The sequence below is a fragment of the Brachyhypopomus gauderio genome, chromosome 19, assembly GCF_052324685.1.
Source record: "Brachyhypopomus gauderio isolate BG-103 chromosome 19, BGAUD_0.2, whole genome shotgun sequence".
Classification (NCBI taxonomy): domain Eukaryota; kingdom Metazoa; phylum Chordata; class Actinopteri; order Gymnotiformes; family Hypopomidae; genus Brachyhypopomus; species Brachyhypopomus gauderio.
In genome coordinates this window covers 3806548-3832192 of record NC_135229.1, presented here as the reverse complement: position 1 = coordinate 3832192, position 25645 = coordinate 3806548, and the positions used below count along the sequence as shown (strand labels likewise).

Here is a 25645-nt window from a genome sequence, read left to right as displayed (position 1 = left end):
ACTAGTAACTGAATCATAGATGTAGATCAGAGATGAATAAACTAGATTTTTTTCAGCGTGAGAAATCGGATGTGTGGCGTGAGAGCGTGTGAAAACAGTCAAATGCGTGTGTCTCACGCTCATTGCGTGAGAGTTGGCAACCCTGCTGTATTGATTGCTAAGTGGTTAACGTAAACTATACAAACCTATCTGGGTGTGTTTTCAGGTGGCTTATGAACTTTTATGGGGTGTTTCAGTGTCTTTAATTTGTTTCCCACATTCTTCACACATTGTTCTTTTGGTTTTGTTCAACAACCAAGCGATGTTGTGATACATCATGAGAAAGGGGAGCTGTGTCCTAAATTACTGAAACAAATAAAGTATTTTTTCTGTAACTCACACACAGCACCTGAATAACGGACTGACTCTTATTGTTCAGTTATTTTGGTAGAGTCGAGTCGAGTGTCATTATGGAAGAGTTTCAAGTCAGTCTGAAGTGTTTTTGTAGGTGACTTAAGCCCAACTTTGATTCACTCACTCGAGTGCCCATCACTGATCTCCAGCTCCATTCCTCATCCCACATCTCCTCCATCACTACCCACACTTTACACACTTTCTACATCTTACAGGATTCCCTCACTTTCACAGTGTAGCAGGTAGAGTTGTGTGTGACCCTTCACCCCAACTCTTTCATTTTGATTCCTGTCTCTCTTTTGATCCCCCCCCCCTCTTCTCCCCTCATCTACATCTGGGTTCATCTGGGGTCGTATCCTCCTAGAGTATCCAGCAGAGATTCAGTCTGTCTGGGTGCTTCACCCCTGATTATACTGCCAGTCCTGCTGTCCTGGTATAATTACAGTATGCAGTGATAGAAAATCAAAGGCTTCATCCTTTTTAAAGCATAAAAACACCACATATAAATAAACCCTCTGTTGCTTGGTTTAAGTCCTTAGATTCAAACATCAAAATGCTTGACAGCCTGGTGGGAATTTCTAAAATTAACTCAGTCCCCACTTATCCTATACAAACTAACACCCATTTGGTACAATCCAGACATTTGTCAGAATAAGAAAGTGAAACTACATTTCACATCATGACATGATAAGGCAATAAAAAATTGTATTAAAGATGGAAACTGTCACGGTATGGCGGGCCCCCTACTGGTCGCATTCATCCACAGCGGAAGTTGTCCGGTTGTTGTGTTTGTCCCTCAGGTGGGCGGAGCCCGCTATCCGTTTCACCTGAGGGTCGTTTGTTTGTCTGTATATGTCTTGTCTTTGTACCAGTTGACCGCTGGTCATTATATCCTTAATTTGGATCTACGTCACGGGTTTTTGGTTTGCGCACTTTTTCTATTAAACCATCCTTTTTCCCTGAGACTTGGCGTGATCGCTTCCTTTTTGTTTCGCTCACCCTGCCCGTCACAGAAACTTTGTCACAATTCAGGAATAAACAACAGTAGATTTCTTGAATATCAACAATTGAAATCCATCATTCAAGAGAGATTTAATCACAATCAACTGAATTTTTTAATCTTTGTACTCCTAAATTATTATCAAAAATGTATAAATTATTGTTAAAATTTGATGACTCAATCTCCCTTCCGATAGCCAAATGGGAACGAGGCCTTTTTAACAATGCAGATCAAAACTACACATATTACTACGCATATTATACATAATTGTTATCATTTGATCCGTACATAAAAACAAAGTTGTCCTCCAAAGATGGGGGGGGTGGAGGTGGGCAAAAAAAACAGCATCAGCAATGATAATGAAGATGTATTCATATAGCACATGTTCACATTCACTATAGTAAGTAGAACAAAAAACATGACAGTGTTGAAATATATGAAGAACAGATTGTCAGAAAAGAGAACTGAGACCATTATCTCATTAAAATGATTAGTTTTATAATATTTTGTAGTCTGTCCAGGGTGACTAGACACAGAAAAGGATTACAATAGCAAAAACAGGAGCTTTTCTTAATACAACAATAATTTTCAACTTAATATGAAGGGATAAAGTTTTGTTATCTACAAGACACTGTAGTTAGACCAGGAATAAACAGCTGAAGGTGCTTGAAGATGCATTTCATGGTACACACTTGGTACAAAAAATTTAATCTTGATTTAAGATGCCAACAGAATGGGCAACAATCTTATCACCACAAGATTATCACCAATCTTCAGCCACAAGAATCGTACATCAGTGGCTCAGTTGTGTGAAATGCAGAACTCCACGACATCTCTGAAACATAAAACAAATCATCGATGAATCACAATGGGCCGAACTGCTGAGACGTCCACAACGCATCACTTCCTGTGCACCTTATCTTGAGTAAAAACACAAAATGGCAGATTATTAAGATTCAGCCCTGTCAGAGTTATATTTGTTCAAGTCTGTTTTTGGACATGATGTGTTTATACGTTTCAAAGACAAGGACAAGGCAGCAGGAGGAATTGGGATGGAACACACACTCAGATGAAGCGCTTGGATATCTGACACTCACTTTCCCTCAACAGCTATGAAGCTAATAGTTTTTTAAATAAAAAACTCTTTGTAAACAGTCAGACAACTACTAAAATGACAGAGCTTCCACCATCACTGTAATGTTTAATTACACACAACTCAGCATAACCTGCAGTAACAAAGTTTTGACATAAAAATAATTTGGGTTTGTTGCACTCACGTGGGTTTGTCATTGTCAGACAGTCCAGTGTCTCTCGCGTTACAACCTAAAGAATAATGGGAAAATTAATATTGTGTTTTGCTTTAACCCCATCAGAACTCAGAACACAGCTGAACCATATCTGTTCCTGCACTGTTTCTATGAGGGCTGTTCAGTAATCTCAGTCATTACATAAATGTCTCCTATATGGAGAGCAGACAGGATTCAGTCATGTGTTCCTCAAGCAACATTTACTTCTCCTCCACCTGCGATAGCACTTGTATGACCCACAGCTTTATGATACCAAAACAACAAGAAGAAACAACATAAAGGTGTGTATTCTGTAGGAGATGAGGAGACATTACTGACTGCAGCTAGACTGTAATGGAATGGTGTGTTTTAATAGCTTTAGAAAGCCTGGTAATGTGTGAAATGTTTGTAAAGATTGGGAAACTTATAGATTTAACCTCTGGAGCACCAATTCAACTACTTTACACTACTACAACTACTTTTTTTTGCATTGTTTGGTCTGAAAGCATGCTGAAAATCTTATGTGAAATGGTCTCCCTCATGTAGGTTTTGACAATTTTCAGGAATTTAATTCACAGTTGTCACCACAGTGAGAAAAGAAATAAGCAAAGTGATCTTAGGAACACAGTCTAGTTCCTCGTTAGTCTTGTGAATATATATCCTTTGTTCCTTACTGGTCATTGTCCATAGCTCAGTCTTACAGCCTTCGTGGTATGTTCATTGTTTGTTTCTGTTATCTTTAGATTGTGTTTTTGTAAGCTTGTTTGTTATATGTTTTGTTCAATGTGTCTCTGCCTGTTATACATGTTGGCAAATTGACCCTGGACCATTCTATACTGGTATCTGACTATGATACTGGACTTGCCCATAATAAATCTCATTCTACTCAGTGAATCACTGTAATCACATCCCTGTAGCCTTTTCCTGTGTTCAAACTGTGCTCATTGTAAATGGTATTTTCACATTCAGTGTTTTAGGATCAACTGTAGAATCAAGTGTTACATGTAAACAGCAAATTGACGATGACACAGGAAGCTTTGTGCTGCCTTCTCAAATTAGAAATGTGATGACATTTGTGTTTAAAATAAGTCATTGAAATAGTTAACATGGTTGTTGTAGTAATAGATATCGAACATAGCAGAAAAAAACATTACCTGGCTACATAAATTATAGATAAATAAATATTGATTGTATTTGGAGTGGTCTGTGGAGTCGTCTTTCTGATGCTGGTTTTCTTGTTAATAAGATTCTCTGACTGTGTCACTGCAGAACACAAACAGCAAATTAGAGTAAAACCCACATGTGTATGGAAAAGATTCCATGCCAAATCGAAATGTAATCGCTACTAGACAAAAATGGAAATGCAATCCACAAAATGCATTGCTTTTCCATACAAACATGCAGAATACGTGCCACAATGAAATGCAAAGGCACTATTACATTACGTTTCAATGCACTTTATCTCTTTATTGAAAAACAATACACAAGAATTACCATTCAAAACCAAAATGCTGAATTTGTGCCAGAATTGAATATAATACAGCTCGAAATGTAATCACTGCACCGAGGTATTGCTTTTCACCGTACGGTATTTCTGACATAAATGTCTCCTTTAAATGTAATGATCACGAGATTGATTTAAACACTGATGTGATGAAAACATGCCACAATGAAAAGTAAAAGCTCCAGTGTGTGTGGATTTGTATTTAAAGAAAGAAACGCTGAATTCGTGCCAGAAGCCACCTTGAAATGCAATCGACTGAATGTCATTGTATTCCACTGTGTGTCTGCGAAGCTGTAATCGTGCCAGTATGAAATCTAATCACTGTCCAATAGGAACGCTCGCCTGCATTTGGGGCGGGGCTTAGACTCCAGTCAGAAGCAATCACTCATAGTTGGACTTGAAAGCAGCAGAAATGTCTTTTCACGACAGAATAAAAGAGGAAATAAACAGTCTAATTGGACAAATTGAGGCTGGTGCAGTTACAGACGACTACGTGCTTAACTTAATTAAGCTGAAGGTGCTGGACAATATTGAAAATGGACCTTGAAAGTGTCGTACATGTGCTTGAATTCCACCTTGTAAAGGTGGATGAACCCTGCAAACAGAGCTGAAGAGCGGAACGCGACCTCGACCCGCCACAGCGGAGCCCCCGCGATTGCTACCCGTATTTTCCAGATTATAAACGGCTACTTATTCCCTCACGCTTTGAACCATGCGACTTATAATGAGGTGTGGCTTTTCTGCAGATGTTTCTTCACCCGTCTGGGGTGGAACAGAAAGTTAATCAGGTGGTAGGACATAGTTGTAAATCAAAGAAGAAAGTACTCATTTTCATTTAACACATGCAAGCAGCAGGCACGACGGAGAATTTTTTTAAACGAACCTGTTGTGCCGAATTCAGAGTACCCTCGTTTGCACACGCATAAAAACACTACAGATGATATTCCGGAGTTACAGTGATTTTAACTTAGTTCATTGAGCACTCTAGTTTTGTCCTAACTAGATATTTAGACATAATACTGCTGTAATACTGCAAAGTCGTGGTCAGAGGTGAACTTCGTATCCATGAGAAAGTGAAGTTTGTAAGAATGTTCCCATTGTAAGATCAGTATGTGTTGGTGTACAGGAATGGTCTCTCTGATGCTGGCTCTCCCTGTCAGGTGCCTCTGTCAGTATGAGGAGAGATTAAGCAGCTTGATGCATGAAATCTCAAATCAACACAGTAATATCAAACACTGTGTGATTATGGTCACAACACTATCTGTTCTGGTACCTGGAGTGGTGTGTGGATTGATATTTCTGATGCTGGATTTTCTATTGTCAGGTGTCATTTTCACAGCTATTATCACTATAAGGAAAGAATGAACAACTTCATCTTTCAGACACATTCTGGTATCAGAATAGAGAACATTTTTCAGTAAGATGTGGTCTGGTTGCTACGTCTGTTCTCCATAAAAAGTTGTTGTTTTGTCTCTAGGCACTGTTGTGATGTCGTAAAGGTTCCCTGACATCATTTTCCCATTTAATTAATTACATAAACAGTACATGCAAACATACCTGTGAGTAAATCTGTGACTGTGAGGTGAACAGGAACCTGTACATCTCCAACAGAGCACCAGTACCAGCCAGAATCACTCTTCTTCAGTCCAGTCATCTCCACCGTGAAGGATGTGTTCCCATCATCCCTGATCCACACTGCTGAATTCTGGGATGTGTAAGTCCTCCCCACTGTGTAGCAGCTCCAGTCTGTAGATCTACACCACTGCTTCTGTTTATTCCAAAATGCAGCACTGTGGAGACACTGGACACTGACGCTGCTCCCGTCCTCTCCACTCACTCTGCTCCTGTTCACTGACACCCTAGGAGCTGAACAAACACATATAAATACAGCAGTGTAAACATGTCCTCCACCATAAGAAACATCTGATAGAAGCCTTACAAACAGTCAGCAAGTCAATATCTAATACAGAGAGATTTCTTACCTGCACTAACTGTCAGATACAAATAATCCTTATCATCCGGATTATTTTCATCACCAATTTCAGCAGCACACCAGTACCATCCAGAGTGATCAGTGTTCAGTCTGTTCAGTTCCACAGTAAACATATTGTGGGTTGGATGATCAATAACTGATGTGCTTCCACGTGTGTTTGTATAAGCTACTATGGTGCAAGAGGACCAATAGTATCCATGACACCAGTATTTCTTGTTTGATTTATAGGATTCATCATAAAAACATGGAATAGTGACAGAATCTCCACTTTTTACAGCAACATGTTTCAGCGTCCTCATGCACTCTGAGTCTGCAGATACACACGCACGCATGCACACACACACACACACACACACACAGCTTTACAAATATCACTGTCTGTATCTCAGTACTGAGCAGGTAGGATTTATGTCCAATGTTAAAGTGACGATCAGTTCAGAGCTGTCTGGAGCCACACTGCACTCTGAAATAGGTCAGCTAATAAAGGACCAGTTACACCCATGAAACTGAAGACCACACAGGTGGTTCATAGGAGTGAACCAGCACTGATCTTACCTGAGATGCAGAGGAGAAACACAAAGAGAAAGACAGAATCCATGAGAGAGTAACAGCACATGTAACAGTTGCTGCAGGACACAAATGACAAACACACTTCCTGCGTCAGACACTTGGTCATGTGCTTTTTGTTCACATCATTTTTCTCACATTTTTTGCTCTCTCGTTATCATGTCTGGTCCCGCCTCCACCTGCCAGTCAGGTCATTATTTGTTTTTCTAAGTACCTCATTCCTTTTTTCATGCCTCGGGTTTATCTCCTCACTGTCTTTTATTGATTTCAGGTGTTTCTAGTTTTGTTATTTATTTCCTCGTGTATCCTTCTCTTGCTGATGCTTTGTTCAGGTTAATGTTGGTGACATGAATTTCTTTTCAGCTGTCCTTGTTTATGTATCTCAGTAGTTTAAATGTAAAATGTAAAAAATAAATGTAAATGTGCCATATTTTGTCAATTGTGATTTTTCACCGCAATCGAAATTTGTCCTCCACTTTTTACCCATCTGTGCAGTTAGAACACACACACACACACACCCACACACACACACACACACTAGTGATTACTAGGGGGCTGTGGTGCACACGTGCCCAGAGCGGTGGGCAGCCCTAACCCGGCACCCGAGGAGCAGTTGGGGTTAGGTGCCTTGCTCAAGGGCACCTCAGTCATGGCCTCAGGTCTGGGAATCGAAACCACGACCCTCCAGTCACAAGACCAGTTCCCTACCACCAGGACATGACTGCCCATGGCCCATTAACTGTATCGAGTGTGAGTGAAGCAGGATGCCGAGACGAGAGATCAGTTCCAATATCGTCGTTTAACACGCAAACACAAAACGCAGACGAATAGACTCAACAAAGACGAGCAACAAGCATCAGCACATCAGCACATATTACATACACTCACATCCGACGAAGACGAATGAAATCATTCGTCCCAAGATCACACTGTGGCAGAAACTGTGGCAATTGCAGCGACCCCATTATCACACACTCCATTTTTGTTATTCTGTCTCTGGTCAGTGTTGATACTATGTAACCTTCTTCAACCTCGTGGAGAAGCTGGATGCCTTTTGCAGTGTCTCCCCAAAGCGTCATGCTGCTTTAGTTAGATTACAGCAGTGACTGAATACACGAGGACACACTGTGGAACTTATGAGGCTGTCAGATACCTACTGGGTTTGCAGAGAACAAGCACTGAAGGCCCTTCAGAGATATATGAAAGCACAACCCTTGATGAGATCTGTGAGAGATCTGCCTAACCTGGCCCTAGGTCGACCTGGGAAAATGTACAAAAGCAATTAACTTCTCATTCATCCTCTGCATGGAAATCACCATCCTATCGTTTTAACTCACTGTTGTTGCATCAAACTTAAAATGTTTTAGAAATGTCACATTCCATTATGTAATGCATATGCCCCTGTCACAACATCCTTGACAAAATTCCTGGAGTGCAGGTTACACTGCTAACCAGAAATACCAATATTGCTCCAACTACTGAAACCCACACAAACATGACAGCTCCATGCTTTAGATGGAGAAACAGATGATGCATTAGTTAGCAGTTTACTGAACTACAGTACTCAGTAAACCAATGCTTCATGTTGAAGGGATTCTTGTTCCTGTCCTGTATATCTTCTATGCTTCTTTCATTTCTGCTTTTGTCTGAGGCTGTTTTATCACATTTGATATTAAACTGAAGGTTTATGTTTAGTTCTGTAATTTTTCTGAATGTCTCTCTGGCTGTTTTCTGTGCCACAATGCCATGTGCACAATGTACTGCTGTGAAAATGTGCACTGAGGTTTTAGTAGTTTCTGAAGATTCAGAAGTTTAATACATATAATCATTTTTATTAACCAAAGCTTTGGACAAAACAAAATCTTCAAACAAATTACAAACATGTTTTATACCTAAAACAAACACATCAATAATGTTAACAAGTTATATCATTAATTAATAGTAATTCCTAATTCAATTACAACAAAAATGAATAGAGAGAGAAAAACAATGCAGCGTTTAATTAATTAAGAGAGTAAAGGAGGTGTGATTACAGCAGAGGGGAGACACACTGGACTCTCATCAGTGAGGAGGCGTCTCAGACCATCAATGTGAAACACTGAACTCAGGACCCTTTGGGGTTTAAACAGTTTGAAATGAGACACAGGTGTAAATAATAATGAGTGAACTGGTGATTGTGGACTGGAGTTGGAAGGGGACGTGATTGGTGTATGAGACCTGGCGGGATTCAGGTGACAGTGAGATGTCAACTTAGGCACACTGACTACTACTGCAGGCCTGGAACTGTGTGAGATCCTGAGGGACTTCTTGAGATTTTTTGTAAGTTGATGTCATTCCACGGTTGTCAGTCATTCATCATTAAGTGGATTTTCCAGCAGTAATGCTTTGCTGGAAAGATTCAAATGACAATCTCCTAAGTCAAGTTCACAGGCCAGCTAAAGTCACTGAAGTCACTGAATCCATTGTGCAGTATCACTAAGGCCCCGCCCCCTGTCAGGTCATGTTAAACATTTTGAAAGCAGGGGGGTAAAAGAACTACACCCCATAACTGTCCTGCTCTCTTATATTCACGTCTATATCTGCCTTATAAAACAGTTTTAGTATTTTGACAACAAATCTGATACCCTACAGATCCCCAAAGTGTTTAAATTAAAATGATGTAATAATTGGAAATGAACCTAAATTACTGGAGAAGTTGTTCAGATGAAGGATAAAATCAAATGATTTTGTTAAATGAAAGTACTTACTGTCCGCTTGGTGAGCAATGATAGGACCAACACACAAATTTTAATGGTTAGCAACAGAACTGTAGATGATGTCATCATGAGCATCTGGAGGCTGTTGGAACAGGGGAGAGGTGAAAGATGAAGGTCAGCCAAAGTCTTCATCAGCACAACTGCTGGTTATTAAAAGCTCCACAACATCTCCAAGATACTTAACATGGATTTATAAGTGAAGCTTTATACGTCATTCTTACAAACAACTAAAGCCAGTTTATACTGTACTGTAAGCTCTCACACACAAACAAAAAATGATGCATCTCATCAGACCCTCTAATCAAGGAAACATCAACAACAACAATAATAATATTGATATGTTTGTGTTAATGATTGTTTCAGAATAATCAGACCTTCTCCAAGCTCCTTTGTTTTGACTTCTTTGACTTGAAACTAATTGAACTGTACAGCACCGTATCATCAGACTGAAAGAGCAGGAGAGCATTTTAAGCATTTTAAGAAGGAATTCAGAAATTCCTGTTTTTCAGCTAATCAGTACAATGACTGGGATCACACATGAAGTTCAGTACTAACCGTGGAGGCTGCAGTGTGTGTGTCTGTCTCTGCAGAGCCGGCTGACCTTGGTACTTCTGGATGTGATTGAAGTGATAGTTAGATAATGTCAGTTAGTTAATAGCCAGTTAAACTACACTCCCCAGACACTTTATTAGAAACATTTATTGATGAGTATTTATCAATTTTGGAGTTGGTGTTTGTAAGTGAAACTAGACACTACACCCGTTCTGTTGCTTAGTTTGACACAAATAATTTGCATTGAAGGTGTTAGTGGTCAGTGTTGACCAAAGGACATTTGCTTTGCTGGACATTTTCAATTACAGTCCAGTCTACTATAGTAGAGACACTGACACTTAAACAACACTCTTACAAACTCTTGCAACCATCCTGTATGTGTCCCATGACTGACCAGTGCAGTGTTTGTGTTTACAGTGAAGTGATACGAGTACTTAAGTACAATAATTAAAATCAACGCTGCCTTTCAGGATGTTTTGAAGTGTTTTTAATAGCAATAGCTTCGAATGTCTTTAGGTCTTACCCACGTCAAGGACACTTACTACACTTCCTCTTTGACATACAGATGCTACAAACCAGAACGGTCAGCAGCAGAAGTCCCACCCCCATCAGACTCCAAATGATTGTTTTCCTTTCCCTGTAGAAAGGACATATTTGTTGGCACAAGTCATTTCTTACTAAATGAGTCAGAGTAGAGTAAATAGAGAGTATTTATCCTGCGTTTTACATCACTGTGGAGTGTAACCAGTGATGGGCAGTACATTTATCTGGTCATCGATGTGTTTTGAGACATCAGAAAATGTATACTGTAATGGACACTGGAAAGATTTGTAGAAGTGATCAGCAATGAATCGTCAGTTACTTGTTCTCCTGGGTTTGTTCTTTGTTTTCAGTTGTATTCATGTGAGGTCTAGCTGTAGAGGAAAATGTGACACTTTGTCCAAAAAAAGAAAGAAAAAATACGGTGTTATGGTGTTAACCAGATAGTAGACAAGAAAGTGTGAGGTTGTTAACCACAAAACTAAAATGAACTCAGAACTGACAAAACATACTCACTGTTTTAGACTGAAGAAATTCATGTAAATTTATATTTGTAGAAAAGTATAAAAAATATGGAGTGAGCAACAGAGGAAAAGCATATTATACGGGGATCAAGTAATTAATGTACATTTGGACTATAAACTACCACCTTAATAAACGCATCAGATGCAACGTATAACACAGCAGTTCCACTCTGAGTCAGGCACCATATTCACAATTAACAGATGCCATGTGATGGACCTCAGTAGTTTTCTTCAGTACAATATAGGAAAGTGATGATTAAACTTACATGCTGTCCTTACTGCTGGAAACTGCAGTCACAGATGTCATTAAAGTAGAACAGGATTAACAAATTAATTTTATAATCATCCAAAAGAGTAAAATTCTCATTTAAATTAATTAGCTCATCTGCTGCTACCAGAAGTGTCCAGTGTGAGGGAGGTGTGTTCAAAATCTAAAAATGAGAGAAGGTCAATTTTGACCACCTGATGATTTCTAACACAACTTGTAATACAGCACTGCTTACATGTCAATAGTTTTAGAGAGACCAGAAATTACTGCAACATGCCAGTATTAGAAAGACCTTTTACATTTGTGGTCCTTACAGTGCTTACATGTATTTCATAGTATAATAACTGCAGTGTCAAAATTCTAAATAAATGCACTTCTCAGTGTATCTCTCATAACCCCCCCCCCCCCCCCCCCCAGTTGAAGGCTTTTGGTACAGTAAATGGTATTTTCACATTCAGTCTTTTAAGAACCACAGAAGAACAGAATTAAGTGTGACATGTAAACAGCAAACTGACGATAGCAGAGGAAGCTTTGTGCTGCTTCGTCAAATGAAAAATGCGATGACGGTTGTGTTTAGTGGTTCGTAAAATGTAAGTCTGTGTAATAGTGTATATGGATAGTGTAGTAATAGTTATCCAACCTAACCAGTTTAGTTGATGACATCAAATACCTTGTTCCTGTGGGCATAACACTATCTGTTCTGGTACCTGGAGTGGTGTGTGGACTGGTTTACTTACTGTCAGGTGTCATTGTCACAGTTGTCACTATGAGGAGAGAATGAACAACTTAATCTTTCAGACACATTCTGGTATCAGTGAGAACATTTTTCAGCATGATGAGCTCTGGTTGATACCTCTGTTCTCCATACTGAAAATGTTGCATTCAGGACACAAGAGACCAAATATGAAAGAGTCAAACTGACTCACTTCTACTCACTTTCCTACTAGACAAAATCTGGTATTACACTACTGTCACAGGATTAGTTATTCTGTCTCTAGTCAGTGCGGTCATGTTTTAAATGTTCATCTGCATATATTTTCACCATTTAATCACTTCATTAAAACACAAAGGTACATGTAAACATACCTGTGAGTGCATCAGTGACTGTGACGTTAACAGGAACCTGTACATCTCCAACAGAGCACCAGTACCAGCCAGTATCACTCTTCTTCAGTCCAGTCATCTCCACCTTGAAAGATGTTTTCCCATCATCACTGATTTGTACTGCTGAATTCTGGGATGTGTGAGTCCTCTCCACTGTGTAGCAGCTCCAGTCTGTAGATCTGCACCACTGCTTCTGTTTATTCTGATATGCAGCACTGTAGAGGCACTGGACACTGACGCTGCTCCCCTCCTCTCCACTCACTCTGCTCCCCAACACAGACACCGCAGGAGCTGAACAAACACATATAAATACAGCAGTGTAAACATGACCTCCATCATAAGAAACATCTGATAGAAGCCTTACAAACAGTCAGCAAGTCTATATCTAATACAGAGAGATTTCTTACCTGCACTAACTGTCAGATACAAATAATCCATGTCATCCAGTTTATATTTATCACCAATTTCAGCAGCACACCAGTACCATCCAGAGTGATCAGTGTTCAGTCTGTTCAGTTCCACAGTAAACATATTGTGGGTTGGATGATCAATAATTGATATGCTTCCATGTGTGTTTGCATAAGCTACTATGGTGCAAGAGGACCAATAGTATCCATGACACCAGAATTTCTTGTTTGATTTATAGGAGTCATCATAAAAACATGGAATAGTGACAGAATCTCCACTTTTTACAGCAACGTGCTTCAGCGTCCTCATGCACTCTGAGTCTGCAGACACGCACACACACACACACACACACACACACACACACACACACACACACACACACTGCTTTACAAAGATCACTGTCTGTATCTCAGTACTGATGAGGTAGGATTTATGACCAATTTTAAAGTGAAGATCAGTTCAGAGATGTTTGGAGCCACACTGCACTCTGAAATAGGTCAGCTAATAAAGGACCAGTTACACCCATGAAACTGAAGACCACACAGGTGGTTCATAGGAGTGAACCAGCGCTGATCTTACCTGAGATACAGAGGAGGAACACAAAGAGAACGACAGAATCCATGAGAGAGTAACAGCACATGTAACAGTTGCTGCAGGTCACAAATGACAAACACACTTCCTGCGTCGGGGTACACACACTTGGTCTTTTTTTAATGTATTTTTTTTAAACACACACACTTGGTCTGAGTCATGTTCTTTTTTCACACATACACAAGTGTTTTTACGTTTTTTAATGGAAGACCAACAGGACTGTGAAAGACGTGTAACAGTTCTGTTGTGTACTGTGTGTGAATTATGTTGGGTGGTGTGTGATTGCCAGTGTAACCACATGTCTTTACTGGACACAGTGGTGCTGGTTGTCAGTCTAATATGGGTACGATTGCAGAGTGAGGCTGTAACCTGCAGGAGGAGGTTTTCCCAGAGTGCCTCACACTGCTCTACTTCAGACACGCTGCAAATGAAGCGTTGTGGCCTAAAGACGAGATGCTGGCTGTCCAATGAGACGGTCACACAGTCCTCTGAACCACCGAATATGGACATTCACAGTTCCCAGAATGCACAGCAAACTAATCACATCACATGATCACCATACCCAGAATGCTAATCTGACTCACACATGTGGTTCTTTAGTCAGTACAGTAAAGACTATGTTGATCTCATTCTTTGCCAAGCACATGGTTGTTTGGATTATTGGGTTGTACACATATTGTACAAAACTATTTATTGGGTCATAAAATCTGATCATGGAGAATATTTACAATCACTCTGTCAACTTGGTTATACCCGGACTTGCTTTTATCTATGAATGCATAAAGCATGCATGTTTCAATCAGTACTGGAAGAACTGGGAGTATCAGTACAGGTTCAGCTCATCAGTCTTTCACAGCAGGTGTGTGTTACTCCTCTCTCCTCCTCTCAGTACTGGCCGTGTCTTTCACTTCCTCTAATGTAGGAGACAACTCTTTAATGTGCACTATCACACCTCTTCTGCAATGTCCAAAATCACCATGTGTAATTTGACAGATTAAATGCACAACAGTATAAGGAAGTGAAGCTTGCGTGTTTGACTAAAGTAGCACCACAAATAACATCACTGATTCTTGTCCTTCTATGAATTAAAAACAATGATCCACAAATTAGCACTGCCATAGAATTTATTTATTCAGTTCTTGTAAATATGAGTTCTATGATATTCACATGGAAGGTTTGTAACTTTGGTAGGACCAAAGTGTCCAGGTTTGGTTTAATCTCTAATTATAATTCTCAACACATGTTTTGCGGATTTTTTTTCCTTGTGAAAAATCAATTAATTCATTCTATTGCAAAGTTAAGTTTTCCCTGCTCAAAAGAATCTAATTAATCTTTATGACGTCTTGGTGTTTGTAACATGCCCTAAACTTGCTGGTAACTCATAATATTAAGTTTGACATTTTCCTGTGGTGTTTGTCATTTGTTCTGTGAGTGACTGTTGTCCCTTGTGTGCTGTCTCCTCTGTGGATTGATGGTCATTGTTTCATGTTCTGATGCAACACAGATTCAGCAGTAAACTCATCCCATCTGGTTGGGTGTGTCTGCAGCTCCATTCATCCACCCACATCTCCACCATCACTCCCCACACTTTCTACATCTTACAGGATTCCCTCATTTTCACAGTGTAGCAGGTAGAGCTGCATGTGACCCTTGACCCCAACTGTTTCATTTTGAATCATGTTCCTCGTTTGTCCCTCCTCTCTCCTCTCATCTACATCTGGGTCCATCTAGGAGGTCGTGTCCTCCTAGTGTATCCAGCAGGGTTCAGTCTGTCTGGGTGCTTCACCCTGTAACGGCTGTTGCAGAGATGAAGGACGAGACAGAATATCCTTTGCGTGACAGACGTTACGTTTATTTGTCTCACAAATAGCGCAGACAGTGCACCAAAAACACTCACGACATATAGTGACACGTAAGACTCAGACAACGACGAGCACAAGACACTGCGCGAACGCACATTAAATAGACAGACCACATAAACCCCACGTGATGACGAGACGAGCCACAGGTGAGACGGATAATCACAAGACACACCCGCACCCACGGTGATACACTGACGCAGACGAGTAGACGCAGACGACGTTAACACACGCCCCAAAGGGAGGGTTCGGGGACCGTAACGTGACACACCCCTGATGATACTGACAGTCCTGCTGTCCTGGTACAATTACAGTATGCAGTGATATGATAGAAAATCAAAGTCTTCGTCCTTTTTAAAATGTAAAAACACCCCATTCACCCTAGTAAGTAGAACAGAAAACATTACCATCAGACAAGGGAAGTGAGACCATTAATTAATTTTTCAAAGTCTGTCCAGGGTGTCTAGACCTAGAACAGATTTTCAACTGTGGTGTCTTTGGCCTATGCAGTATTGTATGTAGTTATTTAGGTGATTATAGTGGGTTACCTAAACATGCTTACATGTGGATTACTAAGGGAGAGAAGGCGGCATGGTGACCTGTGGCATGTTAGGGTCAACCATTCCAATGTCCTTCTTTAGGTTGTCATTTTTAGCTTGTGCATTGATTAACATGAACAGACAAATGTGCTGGATGGTTATAGAGTTACATGGATAGGGTATCTGCTTTGAACTGTTTTAGAGAGGAAGATTCATATTGGCCAGAGACCTCCCTCAAGCAAGACCTGGGTGCTTGATTTGATGCTGTTCTTTTTTTGTAATAAACTTTTTATTGATAACTGAGACAGTGTCTGCAAATAATTTATTCACCCTCACGTCATTGCTAAAGAAGAAAATACACCTCACAACAGTGAAAACAGGAACTTTTCTTAATACAACAATAATATACAACTTAATACATGGGGATATAGTTGAGGTATGTACAGCGCAATGTAGTTAGACCAGTGGAAGGTGATTGAAGATGCATTTCTTAGTAGGCCTACACACTTGTCCTACTGGACAAGCACATTGAAGAAGACATTGCTAAAAACTGAAAACATTACTGCCCCATAACCCAGAAATGTGAGACGATTCTCTGTTGGTTTTAGAATGTTTCATGGTATGTCCAGGGTGTCTAGACCCAGAAATGGGTTACAGGAGTGAAAACAGGAAAACAATTTTATACAATACAATGCAATGCAATAATGTATAACTTAATACAAGGGGACAGAGTTGAGTTATCTACAGGGCAATGCAGTTAGACCAGGAATGAACAGCTGAAGGTGATTGAAGATTCATTTCTTGGTACAAACTTGGTACAAAAATTTCATTACGTTTGAAGAAGCCAACAAAATGAGCCACAATCTCATCACCACAAGATTATCACCAATCTTAGTCCACACGAATCATACATCAGAGGCAGTTCAGTTGTGTGAAATGCAGAACTCCACAAAATTTCTGAAACATAAAACAAGTCATCGATAAATCACAATAGGCCAAACTGCTGAGACGCCCACAACGCATCACTTCCTGTGAACCTTATCTTCAGTCAAAAAACAAATTGGCAGATTTTTTTATTCAGCCCTGTAAAAGTTAAAATCACAGAGCTGTAATGTTTAATTACACACAACTCAGCATAGCCTGTAGTAACAAAGTTTTGCTTCATGAGCATCTTCTTCGTTCTCTTCAGCAAGTTCACACATAATAATAATTTGGGTTTGTTGCACTCACATGGGTTTGTTATTGTCAGACAGTCCAGTGTCTCTCGCGTTACAACCTAAAGAACCATGGGAATATGAATATTATGTTTTGCTTTTAACCCCCTCATGCATGGCTCCACCTCTGTTCTCAGTCTGGTCTCAGTGTTTTTCCGTTATCTCTTTGTTGTCTAACTCCGCCCCTCATTAACATTCCCAAGTGTGTCTTGTTGGTTTTCCTTGGTGTGTCTTGAATTTAAACCCTAGTTTCCATGTAGTCTGTGCTGTTCATTGTCTTGTGTTGCAGCCTTGTTTGTGCTTGTAAGTTGTGTAACGCATTAATGGATTTGACCTTAGCCAATCTTTATGACCCAGAGTTTGAATTGCCCTTAGCTAAACTTCGCTTTTCTCTGTGTTTGTGTCCACCTCTTCGCTCCACAGTGCCCCAACTCAGAGCACAGCAGAACCATATCTGTTCTTGTTTCTATCAAGGATGTTTAGTAATCTCAATCGCTACATAAATGTCTCCTATAAGGAGAGCAGACAGGATTCAGTTGTGTGTTCCTCAAGGAACATTTACTTCTCCTCCACCTGCGTTATCACACATATGACCCACAGCTTTCTGATACCAAAACAACAAGAAGAAACAACATAAAGGGTGTGTATTCTGTAGATGAGGAGACATTCCTGACTGTAGCTAGACTGTAATGGAATGGTGTGTTTTAATCAGCTTTAAAAGGCCTTGCCAACTTTTCAAGATCACTTGGAGTGAGATTTGAACCTGGAGGGGGTGGTGAACGTAAGTTGTTGAGGGGGGTGGGTTGTGGGGGCTGGCATTCGTAAGTTGTTGCGGGTGGGGGGGACGTAAGTTGTTGATGGACGGGGTGTAAATTGAAAACAAATTAAGTATTATATCGCGATCGCTCGATCGCCAGTGGTTGGCACCAGAGTGAACTAGTAACTCATTGAATCATAGATATGGATCAGAGGTAAATAAACTAGATTTATTTTCGGCTTGAGAAATAGGATGTGTGGCATGAGAGCGTGTGAAGACAGTCAAATGCATGTGTCTCACGCTCAATGCGTGAGAGTTGGCCACCCTATAATGTGTGAAATGTTTGTAAAGATTGGAAAACTTCAGCACAGTTCACATGTACAAAAGTAAACGTATTAAACACTACAGTATATTCACATGTATGCAGTACTGTGTAACAGATAGGCTAGATTACATTTCTTATGTAATCTATGTGCCTGTTTAAACACTCGCAGTGTTTTACTCTGTTTAAACACTCGCGGTGTTTTACACAAAATTCTCCTTTTAGTTCAACCTTTATGTGCTGGCCAGTTATCTTGGGAAGCCCCGCCCTTTCACTTCTGCTTTAAAGTCTCCTCCCCTCACTCTACCTCCTCTATTGTAATCCTGCATTGTATGAGGAGGTAGGTAGGTTAAAATTTACTCCATACCAAATCAATTATAATCCTTCAGTTTAGTTAACACAGACACATGGCTGTGACAGTTTACGGTCTCTGAGCATGACAGACATCCACCGGTTCCACAGAGACGCCTAGTGGTGCACAAGCACCTGCCCTATAGCACTGGATGAGAAGTGCCTGAGTTTCTTCTCAAGCTCTATTTTTCTCTCATTCATCAATGTTTAACCCTCTGCAGACAGATGAATTACCAAGTTTGTGCAATCTCTCACTATATTGTGCAAATGGCCTACATGTTTTGGACTCATGAGTCATGAAATACGTGAAAAACGTGGTTTCAAAAGTTCAATATATGCCATCTTTTTTATTGACCAAAGCTTACAACCTTTAATTACAAACATGTTTTTAAACAAAGGCATCAATAATGTTAACAATTTATGTAAGTAATCAATTTTATTACTAATTTGATTTATATAATTAATATGTGATTACTCATTCAATTATAACAAGTAGAGAGGCAAACGATGCAGCGTTTAATTAAGAGATTAAAGGTGTGAAGACAGTGAGATGTCAGCTTGGGCACACTGACTACTACTGCAGGCTTAGAACTGTGTGAGATCCTGAGGGACTTCTTGAGATTTTTTTGTAAGTTGATGTCAGTCCACAGTTGTCAGTCATATTCATCATTATGTTGATATTCCAGCAGTAATGCTTTGCTGGAAAGATTCAAATGAGGATCTCCTAAATAAAGTTCACAGGCCTGCTAAAGTCACTGAAGTCATTGAATCCACTGTGCAGTATCACTAAGGCCCCGCCCCCCGTCAGGTCATGTGATGGGTGTTAAAAATTTAGGAAGCAGGAGGGTAAAAGAACTACACCCCATAACTGTCCTGCTCTCTTATATTCACGTCTATATCTGCCTTATAAAACAGTTTTAGTATTTTGACAACAAATCTGATACCCTACAGATCCCCAAAGTGTTTAAATTAAAATGATGTAATAATTGGAAATTAAATAACATTACTGGGGAAGTTCTTCAGATGAAGGACTTACTGTCCGCTTGGTGAGGAATGATAGGACCAACACACGAGATTTAACGGTTAGCAACAGAACTGTAGATGATGTCATCATGAGCATCTAGAGGCTGCTGGAACAGGGGAGAGATTAAGGATGAAGGTCAGCCAAAGTCTTCATCTTCAAAGTCTTATTTAAAGCTCCACGACATCTCCAAGACACATAACATGGATTTATCAGTGAAGCTCAATACGTCATTCTTACAAACAACTAAAGCCAGTTTATACTGTACTGTTAGCTATCACACAAACAAATAATGATGCATCTCATCAGACCCTCTAAACAAGGAGAAAACAACAACAATGACAACAATATTGATATGTTTGTGTTAATGATTACATTTCAGAATATTCAGACCTTCTCCAAGCTCCTTTGTTTTGACTTCTTTGACTTGAAACCAATTGAACTGTACAGCATCGTATCATCAGACTGAAGGAGCAGGAGAGCATTTTAAGCATTTTAAGAAGGAATTCAGAACTTCCTGTTTTTCAGCTAATCAGTACAATGACAGGGATCACACATGAATTTCAGTACTAACCGTGGCGGCTGCAGTGTGTGTGTCTGCCTGTGCAGAGCCGGCTGACCTTGATACTTCTGGATGTGATTGAAGTGATAGTTAGATAATGTCAGTTAGTTAATAGCCAGTTAAACTACACTCCCCAGACACATTATTAGAAACATTTATTGATGACTATTTATCAATTTTGGAGTTGGTGTTTGTAAGTGAAACTAGACACTACACCCCCTCTGTTGCTTAGTTTGACACAAATAATTTGCATTGAAGGTGTTAGTGGTCAGTTTTGACCAAAGGACATTTGCTTTGCTGGACATTTTCAATTACAGTCCAGTCTACTATAGTAGAGACACTGACACTTAGGGCGTACTCACACTAGGCACGGTTTGCTGGTTCCGTGCTGGGGCCCGGTTATCCCCCCTCCCCACTCCCCCTCTGGCCTGCACTCACACTCGCTTCAGCAACCCGGCCCGAGCACGCTTACGTCATCACAACGCCGCTTTATTTGGAAAAAAAGCGCGCTCGCACAACACTATGGAGTTCACGATTCTCTTTTTATTGTATTTTTGGAGTCGTTTTGGGAGTGCAGAAACACGGTGCAAGCACAGATTTATCGATAATTTAACATAACGATTGTCTGCTAATCGCTTTGCCGCTATGACTGTTTAACGTGAGCGTCGCATCACTGATGTCATGTTTGAGTTCCAGCGAAATGAACCAATCACACGAGGCACCAAGCGGGCCCGGGCACGGATAGCGCTCACACTAGAAGCGAACCGTGCCCGAGTCCACATGAATCGTGCCCTGGCCCACCTCTTCAAGCGGGCCCGAGCACGTTTAACTGATCCGGGCCCGGGCACGGTTGGAGCGCTCACACTAGCCAAACGAACCGTGCTTCGGCAGGCAACCGTGCCCGGGCCCGGATCACAGAGCCTAGTGTGAGTACGCCCTTAAGCAACACTCTTACAAACTCTCGCAACCATCCTGTATGTGTCCCATGACTGACCAGTGCAGTGTTTGTGTTTACAGTGAAGTGATAAGAGTACTTAAGTACCATAATTAAAATCAACACTGCCTTTCAGAATGTTTTAAAATGTTTTTAATAGCAATAGCTTCAAATGTCTTTAGGTCTTACCCACGTCATGGACACTTACTACACTTCCTCTTTGACATACAGATGCTACAAACCAGAACGGTCAGCAGCAGAAGTCCCACCCCCATCAGACTCCAAATGATTGTTTTCCTTTCCCTGTAGAAAGGACATATTTGTTGGCACAAGTCATTTCTTACTAAATGAGTCAGAGTAGAGTAAATAGAGAGTATTTATCCTGCGTTTTACATCACTGTGGAGTGTAACCAGTGATGGGCAGTACATTTATCTGGTCATCGATGTGTTTTGAGACATCAGAAAATGTATACTGTAATGGACACTGGGAAAATTTGTAGAAGTGATCAGCAATGAATCGTCAGTTACTTGTTCTCCTGGGTTTGTTCTTTGTTTTCAGTTGTATTCCTGGAAGTTCTAGCTGTAGAAGAAAATGTGACACTTTGTCCAAAAAAAGAAAGAAAAAATATGGTGTTATGGTGTTAACCAGATAGTAGACAAGAAAGTGTGAGGTTGTTAACCAGAAAACTAAAATGAACTCAGAACTGACAAAACATACTCACTGTTTTAGACTGAAGAAATTCATGTAATATTTGTAGAAAAGTATAAAAAATATGGAGTGAGCAACAAAGGAAAAGCATATTATACAGGGATCAAGAAATTAATTGTAACGTGGCTCGCGCCACGGAGCGAGGAGACGGACACAAACGCGGAGGAGAGCGAGATTTATTCATGGGAATACCAAAACCAACGTTAAACGGACAGGCATGGGTCAAACCGGGAGGGCAGCCAGAACAAGAAAGGATAACGGGCATAATCAGACAGGGACCTAAACCAACGGGGAAACACAGAACAGGCAGACGAACACGGATGACGGTAAACACTAAGCAAACTCACAAGCGGGACCAAACAGCGAACAGGGAAGCACAACCAACAGCATGAACAACTGGATAGACAAAATCACGGATGACACGACTGGGGAATGACGGGACTTATATACATAGAACCAAACTAGGGACAGGTGATGACAATGACACAGGGGCATGGTAACAAACGAGGAATCATCAAAATAAACGAGCAGGGCGGGACAAACAGGCAGGGAACACAGACATGAGGGAACACAGAGTGACAGCTACGAGAGGGGGCGTTGCCCTACGTGACATTAATGTACATTTGGACTATAAACTACCACCTTAATAAACGCATCAGTTGCAACGTATAACACAGAAGTTCCACTCTGATTCAGGCCCAATATTCACAATTTACAGATGCCATGTGATGGACCTCAGTAGTTTTCTTCAGTACAATATAGGAAAGTGATGATTAAACTTACATGCTGTCCTTACTGCTGGAAACTGCAGTCACAGATGTCATTAAAGTAGAACAGAATTAACAAATTAATTTTATAATCATCCAAAAGAGTAAAATTCTCATTTAAGTGAATTAGCACATCTGCTGCTACCAGAAGTGTCCAGTGTGATGGAGCTGTGTCTAAAATCTAAAAATGAGAGAAGGTCAATTTTGACCACCTGATGATTTCTAACACAACTTGTGATACAGCACTGCTTACATGTCAATAGTTTTAGAAAGTCCAGAAAATACTGCAACATGCCAGTATTAGAAATACCTTTTACATGTGTGGTCCTTACAGTGCTTACATGTATTTTACAGTATAATAACTGCAGTGGCAAAATTCTAAATAAATGCACTTCTCAGTGCATCTCTCATACCCCCCCCCCAGTTGAAGGCTTTTGGTACAGTAAATGGTATTGTCACATTCAGTGTTTTAAGAACCACTGTAGAATTAGGTGTAAACAGCAAACTGACGATAGCAGAGGAAGCTTTGTGCTGCTTCGTCAAATGAAAAATGCGATGACGGTTGTGTTTAGCGGTTCGTAAAATGTAAGTCTGTTATCCAACCTAACCAGTTTAGTTGATGACATCAAACACCTTGTTCCTGTGGGCATAACACTATCTGTTCTGGTACCTGGACTGGTGTGTGTATTGGTCTCTCTGGTGCTGGTTTACTTACTGTCAGGTGTCCTTGTCACAGTTGTTGTCACTATGAGGAAAGAATGAACAACTTAATCTTTCAGACACATTCTGGTATCAGTGAGAACATTTTTCAGCATGATGAGCTGTGGTTGATACCTCTGTTCTCTATACTGAAAATGTTGCATTCAGGACACAAGAGACCAAATATGAAAGAGTCAAACTGACTCACTTCTACTCTTCTACACTGGGACCAAATCTAGTATCACACCAGAGACACAGGATTAGTTATTCTGTCTCTAGTCAGTACTATCATATTTTACATGTTCATCGACATATAGTTTCACCATTTAAAACACAAATAAAACACAAAGGTACATGCAAACATACCTGTGAGTGCATCAGTGACTGTGAGGTGAACAGGAACCTGTACATCTCCAACAGAGCACCAGTACCAGCCAGCATCACTCTTCTTCAGTCCACTCATCTCCACCTTGAAGGATGTTTTCCCATCATCACTGATCTGTACTGTTGAATTCTGGGATGTGTAAGTCCTCCCCACTGTGTAGCAGCTCCAGTCTGTAGATCTGCACCACTGCTTCTGTTTATTCTGATATGCAGCACTGTAGAGACACTGGACACTGACGCTGCTCCCCTCCTCTCCACTCACTCTGCTCCCCAACACAGACACCGCAGGAGCTGAACAAACACATATAAATACAGCAGTGTAAACATGTCCTCCACCATAAGAAACATATGATAGAAGCCTTACAAACAGTCAGCAAGTCTATATCTAATACAGAGGGATTTCTTACCTGTACTAACTGTCAGATACAAATAATCCTTATCATCCAGTTTATATTTATCACCAATTTCAGCAGCACACCAGAACCATCCAGAGTGATCAGTGTTCAGTCTGTTCAGTTCCACAGTAAACATATTGTGGGTTGGATGATCAATAACTGATATGCTTCCATGTGTGTTGCCATAAGCTACTATGGTGCAAGAGGACCAATAGTATCCATGACACCAGAATTTGTTGTTTGATTTATAGGAGTCATCATAAAAACATGGAATAGTGACAGAATCTCCATTTTTTACAGTAACGTGCTTCAGCGTCCTCATGCACTCTGAGTCTGCAGACACACACACACACACACACACACACACACACACACACACACACACACACACACACACACTGCTTTACAAAGATCACTATCTGTATCTCAGTACTGAGCAGGTAGGATGTATGTCCAATGTTAAAATTGAAGATCAGTTCAGAAATGTCTGGAGCCGCACTGCACTCTGAAATAGGTCAGCTAATAAAGGACCAGTTACACCCATGAAACTGAAGACCACACAGGTGGTTCATAGGAGTGAACCAGCGCTGATCTTACCTGAGATACAGAGGAGAGACACAAAGAGAACGATAGAATCCATGAGAGAGTAACAGCACATGTAACACTTCGTGCAGGGCACAAATGACCAAATGATACATTTCCTGCACTGGGTGAGAGACACTTGGTCTGAGTCATATGCTTGTTTTTCTCACATTTTTACATCTCTCTCTTCTGCTTATTCACTAATGAAGACACTCAAAACGTGCTTCAGCATCCTCATGCTCTCCAGGTCTGCAGACACACACACACACACACACACACACTGCTTTTCAGTGTCTGTATCTCAGTACTGATGAGGTAGGATTTATGTCCAATGTTAAAGTGAAGATCAGTTCAGAGATGTCTGGAGCCACACTGCACTCTGAAATAGGTCAGCTAATAAAGGACCAGTTACACCCATGAAACTGAAGACCACACAGGTGGTTCATATGAGTGAACCAGCACTGATCTTACCTGAGATGCAGAGGAGAAACACAAAGAGAACGACAGAATCCATGAGAGAGGAACAGCACATGTAACAGTTGCTGCAGGACACAAATGACAAACACACGTCCTGCGTCGGGGTACACACACTTGGACTTTTTTAAATGTATTTTTTTTAAACACACACACTTGGTCTGAGTCATGTTCTTTTTTCACACATACACAAGTGTTTTTACGTTTTTTAATGGAAGAACAACAGGACTGTGAAAGACATGAAACAGTTCTGTTGTGTACTGTGTGTGAATTATGTTGGGTGGTGTGTGAATGCCAGTGTAACCACATGTCTTTACTGGACACAGTGGTGCTGGTTGTCAGTCTAATATGGGTACGATTGCAGAGTGAGGCTGTAACCTGCAGGAGGAGGTTTTCCCAGAGTGCATCACACTGCTCTAATTCAGACATGGTGCAAATGAACCGTTGTGGCCTAAAGACGAGACACTGGCTGTCCAATGAGACGGTCACACAGTCCTCTGAACCACCAAATATGGACATTCACAGTTCCCAGAATGCACAGCAAACTAATCACATCACATGATCACCATACCCAGAATGCTAATCTGACT

The 25645-nt window shown here is 40.6% G+C and overlaps 3 protein-coding genes across 15 annotated transcripts; all 3 read right to left on the bottom strand.

Annotated features, from left to right (window-relative positions):
- Positions 1–1526: 1526 nt before the first annotated feature.
- On the bottom strand, positions 1527–6475 carry LOC143483039 (polymeric immunoglobulin receptor-like). The gene is made up of 4 exons (XM_076981716.1): positions 6166–6475; positions 5741–6049; positions 2671–2716; positions 1527–2228 (listed from the first exon to the last, which is right to left on the bottom strand). Exons 1-4 carry the CDS (start codon positions 6473–6475, stop codon positions 2195–2197), a joined length of 699 nt encoding a protein of 232 aa, XP_076837831.1. The 3' UTR covers positions 1527–2194.
- Positions 6476–8597: 2122 nt separating this feature from the next.
- On the bottom strand, positions 8598–11768 carry LOC143482866 (uncharacterized). Of its 3 annotated transcripts, XR_013122311.1 has the most exons (8): positions 11382–11768; positions 10914–10985; positions 10594–10688; positions 10055–10110; positions 9874–9945; positions 9491–9581; positions 8961–9131; positions 8598–8855 (listed from the first exon to the last, which is right to left on the bottom strand). XR_013122311.1 is itself a non-coding variant. In XM_076981437.1 (7 exons), the coding sequence occupies exons 1-6, from the start codon at positions 11128–11130 to the stop codon at positions 9531–9533; spliced, it is 369 nt and encodes a 122-aa protein (XP_076837552.1). In that variant the 5' UTR covers positions 11131–11768; the 3' UTR covers positions 8598–9131; positions 9491–9530. The 3 variants fall into 3 exon arrangements, 2 of the variants coding, with proteins under 2 accessions (XP_076837552.1, XP_076837551.1); XM_076981437.1 differs by having other exon boundaries at positions 8598–9131; positions 11108–11768; XM_076981436.1 differs by having other exon boundaries at positions 8598–9131.
- A 7108-nt stretch (positions 11769–18876) lies between these two features.
- On the bottom strand, positions 18877–25130 carry LOC143483182 (uncharacterized). 11 transcript variants are annotated; one of them, XR_013122428.1, is made up of 11 exons: positions 25053–25130; positions 24597–24830; positions 23587–23895; positions 23237–23266; positions 22538–22559; positions 21574–21645; positions 21288–21348; positions 20124–20179; positions 19943–20014; positions 19565–19658; positions 18877–19252 (listed from the first exon to the last, which is right to left on the bottom strand). XR_013122428.1 is itself a non-coding variant. In XM_076981983.1 (11 exons), exons 2-10 carry the CDS (start codon positions 24655–24657, stop codon positions 19605–19607), a joined length of 771 nt encoding a protein of 256 aa, XP_076838098.1. In that variant the 5' UTR covers positions 24658–24830; positions 25053–25130; the 3' UTR covers positions 18877–19252; positions 19565–19604. The 11 variants fall into 11 exon arrangements, 7 of the variants coding, with proteins under 7 accessions (XP_076838098.1, XP_076838096.1, XP_076838100.1 ...); XR_013122427.1 differs by having other exon boundaries at positions 18877–19227; XR_013122430.1 differs by having other exon boundaries at positions 19565–19655.
- Between the last annotated feature and the right edge of the window lie 515 nt (positions 25131–25645).

What these genes read in the sequence shown, in the direction of transcription:
- LOC143483039 (XM_076981716.1), bottom strand. Translation starts at nt 6,475, where the DNA reads ATGAGGACGCTGAAACATGTTGCTGTAAAAAGTGGAGATTCTGTCACT. An exon ending in AGTCACAGATTTACTCACAG is followed by an intron (nt 2,717 to 5,740) that starts GTATGTTTGCAT and finishes ATTATTCTTTAG; the next exon opens with GTTGTAACGCGAGAGACACT. An exon ending in TCTGACAATGACAAACCCAC is followed by an intron (nt 2,229 to 2,670) that starts GTGAGTGCAACA and finishes TTTATGTTTCAG; the next exon opens with AGATGTCGTGGAGTTCTGCA.
- LOC143482866 (XM_076981436.1), bottom strand. Translation starts at nt 11,422, where the DNA reads ATGACATCTGTGACTGCAGTTTCCAGCAGTAAGGACAGCAT. An exon ending in GAACAAACCCAGGAGAACAA is followed by an intron (nt 10,689 to 10,913) that starts GTAACTGACGAT and finishes TCCTTTCTACAG; the next exon opens with GGAAAGGAAAACAATCATTT. An exon ending in TATGTCAAAGAGGAAGTGTA is followed by an intron (nt 10,111 to 10,593) that starts GTAAGTGTCCTT and finishes AATCACATCCAG; the next exon opens with AAGTACCAAGGTCAGCCGGC.
- LOC143483182 (XM_076981983.1), bottom strand. Translation starts at nt 24,657, where the DNA reads ATGTGCTGTTACTCTCTCATGGATTCTATCGTTCTCTTTGTGTCTCTC. An exon ending in AGTCACTGATGCACTCACAG is followed by an intron (nt 23,267 to 23,586) that starts GTATGTTTGCAT and finishes CTTTCCTCATAG; the next exon opens with TGACAACAACTGTGACAAGG. An exon ending in TATGTCAAAGAGGAAGTGTA is followed by an intron (nt 20,180 to 21,253) that starts GTAAGTGTCCAT and finishes AATCACATCCAG; the next exon opens with AAGTATCAAGGTCAGCCGGC.